Source organism: Hippocampus zosterae, chromosome 15 (assembly GCF_025434085.1).
Source record: "Hippocampus zosterae strain Florida chromosome 15, ASM2543408v3, whole genome shotgun sequence".
Taxonomy (NCBI): Eukaryota; Metazoa; Chordata; class Actinopteri; order Syngnathiformes; family Syngnathidae; genus Hippocampus; species Hippocampus zosterae.
The window spans coordinates 3,965,644-3,976,686 of NC_067465.1; the positions used below are offsets into that span (position 1 = coordinate 3,965,644).

The 11,043-nt window shown below is 43.9% G+C and overlaps 2 protein-coding genes across 5 annotated transcripts; one reads left to right on the top strand and one right to left on the bottom strand.

Moving 5' to 3' along the window:
- Positions 1–1,408: 1,408 nt before the first annotated feature.
- lrrc8da (leucine rich repeat containing 8 VRAC subunit Da) lies at positions 1,409–5,827 on the bottom strand. Of its 3 annotated transcripts, none has more exons than XM_052088155.1 (2): positions 5,565–5,827; positions 1,409–4,416 (listed from the first exon to the last, which is right to left on the bottom strand). In XM_052088155.1, the coding sequence occupies exon 2, from the start codon at positions 4,412–4,414 to the stop codon at positions 1,907–1,909; it is 2,508 nt and encodes an 835-aa protein (XP_051944115.1). In that variant the 5' UTR covers positions 4,415–4,416; positions 5,565–5,827; the 3' UTR covers positions 1,409–1,906. The 3 variants fall into 3 exon arrangements, with proteins under 3 accessions (XP_051944115.1, XP_051944116.1, XP_051944117.1); XM_052088156.1 differs by lacking the exon at positions 5,565–5,827 and adding an exon at positions 5,388–5,545; XM_052088157.1 differs by lacking the exon at positions 5,565–5,827 and adding an exon at positions 4,664–4,825.
- A 24-nt stretch (positions 5,828–5,851) lies between these two features.
- On the top strand, positions 5,852–10,114 carry gtf2b (general transcription factor IIB). 2 transcript variants are annotated; one of them, XM_052088211.1, is made up of 7 exons: positions 5,852–5,974; positions 7,530–7,642; positions 8,088–8,221; positions 8,447–8,593; positions 8,738–8,867; positions 9,195–9,476; positions 9,659–10,114. In XM_052088211.1, exons 1-7 carry the CDS (start codon positions 5,925–5,927, stop codon positions 9,790–9,792), a joined length of 990 nt encoding a protein of 329 aa, XP_051944171.1. In that variant the 5' UTR covers positions 5,852–5,924; the 3' UTR covers positions 9,793–10,114. The 2 variants fall into 2 exon arrangements, with proteins under 2 accessions (XP_051944171.1, XP_051944172.1); XM_052088212.1 differs by lacking the exon at positions 5,852–5,974 and adding an exon at positions 6,589–6,713.
- Positions 10,115–11,043: the final 929 nt, after the last annotated feature.

Below are 11,043 nucleotides of genomic sequence, written 5' to 3' on the forward strand. Positions count from 1 at the left end.
ACATTACATGGTTTGTTTTAACCTAAAACAATGATTTCTGACCAAACGTGGATCAAATGGACTTTTAGTGAAACATATCAAGTAGAACGGTGACGTTCACAGTCAAAACTGTGACGGAGGAGTATTTGATGGCAAAATTCATATTCAAGTAATCCACTTTAAACCATGCTGGAGTACGCCAGCTCGAGCTGAACTAGTTTCTTTGTGACACGATGTTTCTATTTCACTCCACGAAGTGTCCATCTTGTCTCGTTATCACGATACTTAGACGGTGATATTATTTATGTACTATCAATAAAATTCTTCACGATCAAGACTTCAAATGATGACCTACAACACGAATTTATCCTTTCATTGTTTTTTATTGAGCCATAAAAGCTGTGAACATTCGAGCACAGGACACCGAGGTGATACAGCAACTCCGGATGAATACATTCATCGAGAGTATAGCAGAGAAAATACATTTGGGGGGGAAGCAATCAGCGTTGATGTCAATGTAGAATAAGAAGTCAAAGTAGATGTGTACATGATGACATTTCAAAGCATGGTGAAAACGTGTTTTGTCTGTCTCGGAAAACAGATTCTGAGAACATTCATGGATTTCTTTAGGCAAGTGAACTGTGTACTGTGTATTTAAAATGTAGTGGATCAAGGTAAAATCTAGTGATTTACTTAGTTGTGTAATTGCTACTTTCTTGATGGCATTCATCAAATAAACACCACTAACAACGTTAGTCATGAAAGGAGCAGAAACTATTCAAGTAGTGAGCACAACAAACAAGGGACAAGGTGTGTTTTTTTCTGGTGGGGTATAGCTGTGAAGAATAAAGTAAAAGCACTTGGAGAGAGAAAAAAAACATTCCCTGACGCAAATGTTCCTGAGGGGCTAAAATACATAAGGTCTACATAAAATTTTTTAAAAAAAAAGGAAAACAGGTCTGGAATAATCAGAAATTGAAAATGGTTGTTGCAAAACAAAGATTTGATTAAATGACAGGTGTACACATTCATTCTGTTTAACAATGAGCAATTAAGATAAACCATGAACATCATCATGAAATAAAGCATTCATTGCCCAGCCCTTGGGTGCTTGGTGATTTAAACATAGTCAAACTGGGTCGCGAGCCAGTTTAGGTGTCCGCAAAATAATTTGCATCATTTACCCTCACCCCCTCCCCACCCCCCAAAACCACCCGAATAACACCTGAATCAAAGGTTTATGGAAGGAGTTAAGTCCCATTTTCTTCCAAGAAAGTTATATTTTTGACATTCACTTGGTAAAATATCTTTTTGTTCCGTCTTAAACTGGAAAAATCGCCATATAAAAATCCATATTATGTGTTTGTAATCAGCCAGTTTGTAAATTTCCCCAGTGTGGGACGAATAAAGGATATCTTATCTTAGCACTCATACCAATGCTATAATTACTTAGGATTTCCGTACAGTAGACTACATAGTACTCATCAGTCAAGCAATATTTTTATCGCTTAGGCCTAAATGCACGCGCACAAAATCTGCGCGTTAATGCACAAATATGCGGGAGTTCTTGAGACTAATTCCGAACACTGCTTATAACTTTTGATTCCGAAAATTTCATCTTTATTCTTTTAAAGTGTCAGACATTCTTTTCTTGAGGGGTAACATGTCCTTCAAAGCCATGTCTTATTTAAATAAAATAAAAATAAAAAATAAATCTATATAGCTTTGGCGCCATCTTGTGTCATTCATCGGCAATTACAAGCCAGTCGGATCGGCGTCAGTTACTCTGATTTTCGCAATCGTGTATCGGAAGTTCACTGTCGGTGAAGTGGTAATGTTTACTTGGTGTTAGGAGTTTGAAAGGTTTTTTGGGGGGATAGGGGGGGGGATTTCTGCCTGTACCTCAAAGGTTTGTGAACCCCTCCGACTATAAGACACTCGTACTGGCGATGGTGCTGTCTCGGCTGATGCTCTCCCTGATTTCCACTGGCAGAGTCATATAGAGGTGATCCTCCACCAAGAACTCACTTCTGAGCAGCCGGCGGCAGTTGCCGAGCTGCGCGGGCAGCTTTTCCAGACTGTTGCCTTTCAGCTCCAGATGACTGAGCAGAACCAGCTCGCCCACGGCCTCCGACAGTTCCCGAAGGTCGTTGTGGCCCAAGCAAAGCACCCTCAGCTTGGTGCACTTGAACAGATTCTTGGGCAAGGTCTCCAGCTTGTTGGACGTGACGTCCAGGTGCAGCAGATCCAGCAGGAGACCGACATCTGGCGGCAGCGCCTGGATATAGTTGTGGGCCAAATCCAAGTATTGCAGTTTGGGGAGCTTGAACAATGCCGACGGCAGGGCCTGCAGCTTATTGTGCGAGAGGTGGAGAGCCTCCAGAGACTTGCCCTGGACGATGGAGGACGGGATCGCTGCAATTTTGTTGTGCCACAATTTGAGACAGGTCAGCCTCTTGAGGTGCTGGAGACTGACGATCTCCTCGATGGTGCGGATGTTGTTGGACTTCAGATCGAGCTCCTGCAGGTTGAGCAAGCTGAAAATCGCGTGGGGAATCTTCTCCAGCTCACAACTGTGCAATTCCAGGTCAATGAGGTTGGTCATTTTTTTCAGAGTATTCAGTCCGAAGAGTTTTGTGCCGTCGTTGTGCACCATTAATTTCACCAGGTGCTGTGACACATCGGTGAGGTTGGCGGGCAATTTCGGGAGGTTGCTCTTCAGGCACAATGTCTTCAAATGCCTCAAATCCCGCATGGATTCCAGGCCGACCATCCTGTTATTTTCGGAGCTCAGGTTGCCGATGATGTATAGCTGTCGCAAATTCCTCAGCAGGAACACCCACGTGGGGATCTCGGCGACGTCGGTGAAACTGATGTGAAGGCTGTGAAGATGATCGCGGAGGAACGCAAAGCCGGTCTGCTCCACTTTGGCGGGGCACTCGTAAAGGTGCAGTTCCCTCAGACTGGTCATCTGAGAGACGTTAGCCGTGAATCTGACTTCGGGAATCTTCTCCAGCTTGAGCACCTCCAAGTCGGTGAGGTCAAAGACCACGTTTGGAAGGCCAAAGAGATTCTTAAGGTGCAGCTCCTGCTGATCTTGCGCGTTCCGGGTCACGCACTTCCTGGCTTTCTTGAAGTTCCACTCGTGATTGAGGCTGATCTCCCGCAGCTTGTTCTCGCTCACCTCAGAGAGGAAGACGCCGAAGCGCTTGGAGTACAGCTGGTCGTATTGGTCCACCATGTGTAGGAGGAACGCAAAGTCATTCTTGACATCAGGAATGTCACTGAAGCTGCTCTCTTCCCTGACTTTCTCAAAGGAATACTCTTTCAGAGGTCCCCGAAAGACCCAAAAGATGGAGTACAGACACACCATGCCGTACATTATCATGAGAGCGATGTAACAAATGAGCACTTTGTCCAACATGAACGCCATGTTGTGCGTACAGAAGAACTTTCCGTACCCGACCAGCGCTTTGACGTCGGTCTCGCAGATGTGTATGAAATGAATTTTCACCAAAAAGCTGGACGTGTAGGACAGCATGGAAATGAACGTGACCGTTTTGAAAATAGTCTGAGCTGCGTAAAACCTGTAGATGAAATCGTTGTCCTCCACGTGGGCCCGGAACTTGCGCACTTTCTCGAAAAGGGCTTTGGCCTGCTCCCCATCCTTTTTATCCAAGATGGGCATCGTGGCCGTCGGAGCTTTGGCAATGGGATTATCTGCGGAGACCACACCTTCGAGCATCGGGGAGGTCGAGATGGAACTTGAACCTTGCTCGTTGTCCTCTAAAGACGAATTCTGCTGCGCTAAGGAGGTGCCGCTCAACCTCTGGTTGTTCTTCTCGGACTCTTGGCAGGCCGTTTCAGACACGGCCTTAGTGGTCCAGGGAGATTCGAAGCAGCGACACAGAATCGAGACAAAGTGTTCTATTTTTGAGCTCGTCTTGGGAAATTTGAACCAGAAGTTGCTGCTGACCATAAGGATGATAGTGTTGATCAGGATGAGGTAGGGGAAGAATTTGGAATACCAGGGCAAGACAAGGTGGTAACACATTTGGTTGATGAACACATACTGCTGGAAATCCAAATTGGTGATGATTCCCAGGGGTTGAGGGTGATTAAGGCATTTCTCTCTGCCCCTATCGGCACTTTGGTAGAGGGTCTGGGCACTGGCAACGGCTTTCTCGGACATGTCTTTGGCATTCATCGCGGCTGCTACTTGCTGTGCGCTCTCATTTCTGGAGTCCTCCTGTGAGTCCTCTATGAAAGGAAGGCAAGCGAGCTGGTCCTTGGTGATCTGCATGGTCATGGCAAAGAGGGCCAACATGAGCATGACCAGGCTCAGGTAGTCCATGAAGACATCCCACCATGGCTTCAAGATGCGGTACGTTGGATGGACATCATTTAAGGACGCAAACTCTGTCACTGTGAACATTACTGCAACAAGAGGGAGGAGAATCAATGAATCGCATACTCGTTATGACAAGGCATCATTATTGAAGAAACTATATACTGTGTGATTTAGTCGTTGCAGGCTGTGCACGAAATCAATGGTGACTCAGCGTGAGATGTGAACTGGCCATTAAAAATGAATGCAAGATCAGAATTTGGGGGATTTGAGTGACAATAAATCACAGCATTGTCTCGTGTGTACGAGTGACACGGGAAGTCTGAATTACGGTACCTAGGAGGCCATCAAACACAACACAGACTAGTACATCGTCTATCAACAGTGATTATTGAGGTTAGTTAATTTAACCATGTTAACGTTAACCAAAATCTGCCAAATTGGTACGATATCTATCTGGAACGTGTTAAATAGAAACCAAAGACAAATACCCCCATTAGTTCCTTCCGTGGTAACAGTGGTTGCTGGTTGTTGCAAACAAGAGCGTTAAATGTGACGTCACGACACACTTTACGTAATGACGTACGCACACGTACCGGTAATTTGTTCAGCGTATTTGGGACGGAGATGCGGGGTGTTTTTTGTATGTCGTCACGTTATGAGCGCGTCACGTCTTATATCTCACTTCTTTGTGTGTGTGTGCGCGTGTGGTCTTGGGGGGAAGGGGGGCAGTGGAAAAACGACACATTAAGTCTTCTTCTCAGACTTGGATTCCAGACTTTTTTTGTGACGTCGATCGTTTTTAGCAGTAAAGGATCGTAATTGGTACCAAGAGATTATTTTTTTCTGGTACTGAGATAACTTAAAACGGAAGGTGCCTTCAAATAAAACCAACGTTTGCGTGCACAAACCCATTCGCTGATGACAACACTTACGTATACAGTCCCTTGTGACATAGTACATCCATGAGTTTATATTATTAAATAAGTAGAGGAACAATCTGTGTAAAGAACAGAATAGCTAGGGTTTTTTTTCTTGTGATCAGGGAAGACTTCCCCACCTTTTTAGGATGAACTAGCTGACTTTTCCCTCTTGCGCTTAGACGCAAATGATGCCTGCAGTCAGGTTACTTGTTTACTTTGTTCTATAATGTCGTGTGCGCAGCAAAAAAATGCATACTTATTAACGAACAAGTACTCATGATTAAAAATAGACTTAGACTGTATACATCACTTACTGTTGCCGCGGCTTTAAAGGACCAGGGTTATTCCTTACTCAACTTGCGTTCGCGTTCCCCATTTCGCCACTTTTGCGGTTCACACGACATTTGTGTGTGGAGAATACATTCATCAAGTGTTCGTTCCCCGGTGAGCAGAGCGCCGTAGAAGCCTGTTGGTCCCGGACAATGTGTGCAGACAAACAAAAGAAGAGGATTGGGGCAGGTGAATGAGAAACAAGAGAGGCTGATCCAACATGGAAGCGCTGTTGTGCTTTGCTCTCCCTGTGATTGGACGATGAAAAGGAAGCTACTTCCTGAAGACGCCGCTTGACCGCTAACTTTACCTCATGCGGCGTTTACGTCAAAACGGGAAAAACAATGTCACACAGACACCGGCTAACAGTTCGAATACCAGCGGTTCTCTGTGAGTAAGTACCAAAGGTCCACTCAACATTTAATCACATTTTCGAAAAGTTCAGTACAAATACCATCTTTGGAAAAAAATCACAGAATTAAATGTTCAGACTGTGAATACTGTGAGAGTGGCTCGGAGTAACAACATTTCGTATAGTAACTCCTTAAATTGGGATTTAAATTGGATTGGCAAATTCGAGGGATTTCTACCCACACTGCATGGAGTGTAATTAATTTAGTCCAGTTATATGTATTCTTTAATTGCCATTTATTTAATTCTATTTTTTTTCTTTCTTTCGTTTTTTCTGTTTTACTACTTGTTGTCTACATATTTTCCGTTTTGCTATGCTTTTTATTCAATAGCATGCAAAAGGAACCCTGGTCTGTATAAAGTGGCCCAAGTTGAAAAATTTTAGTTCGAAAATAGTATTTATTACACTATTACAGTATTATATTTTCCACTGATTAATCATTGCATGAGTAAATTAAGATACTTATTTGGGCATGTATACTTTCAGTAAAAAGGAAAATGAAATATAATTTCCTTAATTAACGTAAAATGTATTATTGGCTCAAGAATTTGGATAACCTATATCGACAGTCATTTCCTTTGGGTTCATTTGCGGTCATTTGTGCTCGTAGCTTGCCGTACCAAAAACATCACGTGATCTAAAATCTATAAATACCAGTACCTCCACACCAAGCGGTTTGTTTCTTTGGCACATATGCTTCCGCTATGGCGTCGACAAGCCGGTGAGTATGGCGCTCACTATTTGTCACAAATAGCTTGACGACATTATTACCTTCGTTTGTGACATGCGGGCTATTTAAAGCTACAGAATACAAAGACACGACCCAAGCGCATTTTAATCACCTTTCGCGCCCCTCGATGAGGTAGCATCTTGTTAGTTAGCATTGCGTGCTAGCTCGCCGGTCACAATGCCCAAATGCTGTTTTTTCATTAGCATTCAGTTTGTAATCTAAAGCAAATTACTGACTATAATTTGTCACTAATGTTACATTATAACCCATCCCCCCATACTATATAATGTAGGCTCGCTAGCTGCGTGGCTAACCCAGCATCTGCCCTCTTTCCCACTGACCGGCTTTCGCGGTGTCATCATATTCATTGAAACATTGTTTTGTATTTAGGGTACGGGTGTCAAACTTTTTTTCCGAAGGCACTCCACATTGTACTTATCTATAATAAAACATACGGGCAGGCCTAAAATGACGGATCGCTACGTACCTCGTTCAGTTACAGTAAGCGAACAAAACTGCCAACGTGTTATCGATATTTGTATCTCGATGTAGGGTTCACATTTGTAACACCAGTCGAAGTGGCTGGTGACTAAATTTACCAAAATGCTACAAAACAATAAACGCGAAGATTTACAGTAAATATACAATAAATCGAATCGGTGATCGAGTAATGTTTTTTTTTCGAACCTTCTAAATGACACGGCGTATTTGCGGCGTCTTTCAGTGAATGGGGCCTTTTGTTAAGTATGACCAAGTTCATTGAGTCATATTTTTGCATCTTTCTATTCATTCCTTTTACTTTCACAGTGGAGATGGATCGACCCTTCCCAGAGTTCAGTGTCCCAACCACCCCGATGCCATCCTGGTGGAGGACTACAGAGCAGGGGATATGATTTGCCCCGAGTGCGGCCTGGTCGTAGGTAAGCATAACCGCACACGTTCATTTTGCAAGAGCCAAGCCAACATGTTAACTTCATAGTCACTAATGTACAGTGGTCGCAAATCACTGGCATTTTTCCACACGATAGTATTTGTCCCAGTCCGTGCAGATGTTACTCAAGCAAGATTGAATTGCAACACCGTAAAGCTCACAATAAACTGCAATCTAAAGGTGACTTATTGCCACAAGCCATTTGTGACACACACAACGCAGTCTGTGATGCAACCTGCAAGTTAGAGCTGGAGCAACAGGCAGCTCTCTTTAATGAGCCTCCTGAGCACACGGACCTTAACCAAGAGGGAGACGATGATGATGCAAGGGACTATGTGTGTGTATGTATTTGTGTGTGTGCGTTATCCAACAGGATACCCCTTCAGAGTTTCCGCCCTAGTTGTAAGTGTCGTCTTTTTTTTACCCTATCTCAGGCGATCGTGTGATTGACGTTGGCTCAGAGTGGAGGACGTTTTCCAACGAGAAGGCTCTCAAAGATCCATCCAGAGTGGGAGATGCCCAGAACCCGCTGCTGAATGGAGGAGACCTCACCACCATGATCAGCAAGGTCAACTTGAAAATGATCACTTTTGACCCTGACAAAATATGTCTTTGATATTACTATTACGCTTTTTTTTTTTTCAACACATGGTAGTTAGGTGTAATTGATGTTTGGACTGGCAGGGGATAAATTTCCCTGGAAGGTGTCCCTACACCACAATTCTCTTTGGTTGTGGAAGCGATGCACGCTGTAGCAACATCGAAAGTCGAAATGCTTTCTTCTCACCAACAGGGAACGGGCGCCGCGAGTTTTGACGAGTTTGGCAACTCCAAGTACCAGAACCGCCGCACCATGAGCAGCTCGGACCGCGCCATGCTCAACGCCTTCAAAGAGATCACCACCATGGCGGATCGAATCAACCTGCCAAGAAACATTATCGTAAGTGGACCGCGACAAAGATTTACACTCTAAAGCTATTGTGGTACAGTTTGGGAGAACTCACTGTTCTACTCTCGCAGCTCCCAAAATTGTTTTGTGCGATGGATCGCTTTTCTTATATCTTCCATGCGTTTTCGCCCGCAGGATAGAACCAACAACCTATTCAAACAAGTTTATGAACAGAAGAGCCTGAAGGGCCGAGCGAACGACGCCATCGCATCGGCCTGCCTCTACATCGCCTGCAGACAAGAAGGTGTCCCCAGAACATTTAAAGGTCAGACCACAAGCGGTGCTATTTACGACTTGCTTCGAATTGAGGATCCAAGTATGAGCCACTCAAAGATTCTCGGGCAGGCGTGGGCAACTTAAACCATGGCGTGGGCTGTGATTTGTTTGGAACTGAAGTATCACAGTACGAAGATCCAGTCTTCGTAAACAGTTTTATAACAATAATAAAGGCATAGTGTGAGCCCCCGTGTAAGGTCATAACCAGCAAACCAGCATAAAGTGCAAGAACTCATTTTGTGCATTTTTTTTTCACAAAAATCAATTATTCAGGTACTTTACTACATATTTCTACGATATATTTTTGTACCTCCAGAGATCTGCGCCGTGTCCCGCATCTCCAAGAAGGAGATTGGCCGCTGTTTCAAACTAATCCTGAAGGCCCTGGAAACCAGCGTGGACCTCATCACCACCGGAGACTTCATGTCCCGCTTCTGCTCCAACCTGGGCCTGCCCAAGCAGGTGCAGATGGCCGCCACCTACATAGCCATGAAGGCCGTCGAGCTGGACCTGGTGCCCGGCAGGAGTCCCATCTCCGTGGCCGCCGCCGCCATCTACATGGCCTCGCAGGCCTCTGCCGAGAAGAAGACACAGAAAGGTGACGCGCCGCTCGTGGCATCGTACCAGCCGTTCACAATTAGTGACGGGCAGAACAATGACATGCTCTTCCACTAGATGGCAGAATTCTCAATTGTTTTGACATTTTTGTTTGGTGGTGTGCAGAGATTTTTCCGATGTGCAATCTGACGGCCCACCGCTTATTTTCACGCGCCATTACAGAAATCGGGGACATCGCCGGTGTTGCGGACGTGACCATCCGACAGTCGTATCGGCTCATCTACCCTCGTGCCGCAGAACTGTTCCCTCCGGACTTCAAATTCGACACACCTGTCGACAAGCTGCCCCAACTGTGAAAAAAAATCTCCTTCACCCCCACCCCAGCAGCGACACTACCGCGTCTGCTGCTTCCACCATTGTTCTTCTTTTGTCGTTGGTTTTGTCTCGAAGATTTCAAGCCCTTGTGAAGGCACCCTCACAGCAGAAAGATGGACACACATTCCAATGATCACCAGAGAAGAACTCTCCTGACCGGATGGACATGTTCAAGTGGGGGAAATGCTTGCCATTTTAGGCTGCTTTCATACTGTACACAAACATTTTTGTAGGAAAATGATCTGCTTATATTTTGTTAGTTTGTTTGAACTGTAATTTAAAAAATAAAAACTTTTCATTGGAGATGAGATTTGGTAAAGTCACTTTTCACACAATGTCGGTTACTTCACCAAATCCCGGAAATAATCCCAACGAAACGGATTGCATCTTTGTTCAACCATCCATGCCAACAACATATAACAGCCGGAACAATTCAATGCGTTTCCACTAGGTGGCAGAAGGTGCGATTAACCTGTGCCGTTCATACAACAAAATAAGGCTGCACTTCTCATTTTTTCGAATTAAAATATTCTGAGTATACCATTGAGTAATCAGACAAAATTTGCTTTTGTATCGTTAACCAGAAGGTTCAATTGTCATCGAATCATCAGCTAGGAATTGTTTTTGTGCGTAAATTTAGAACAGGATTTTTCAATGGCAAAATGTGCCTTTTCTCAAAGGTTGGGCAACAAGAAAAACACGTTCAAGAGTGATGAGATGTAATATACATATAAATCCACTATTAGGTTTAATTTGTGCATTCATGATAGACACAATGACTGGAAAAAAACACCAGGGTGAAGAGCATCAGTCGTGACCTGAATATAATATATATATACTGTATATATATACAGTATGTATATATATTGCTGTACCATCCATCAAGTTTGTCTATTCTGCTAGCATACACAGCTGAGTAAAAAAAAAACTGTACAATTTTTTATTTCCATTGATAAATTTAGTGTTTTCATCTTAGTGCTTTTCAGCTTCATTGTGTATGTGTGCAACAGGTTTCTAATTGATAGGTCTTCAGGATTTATGTACAATATAGTGTATTAAAAAAAAACAAACTTTCATGAAGAGCTGACACTTCAACACTAATTTGGTGGCATAGCTGCAAGTCACAGTAACTGAGGCAACAAGAAATATGTCAGACTGATCTCAGCTAACCCAGTATTACAAAATCAACCTCGTTTGGATCGGATGTGGCTGAAAGCAGGGATTCTCAAACT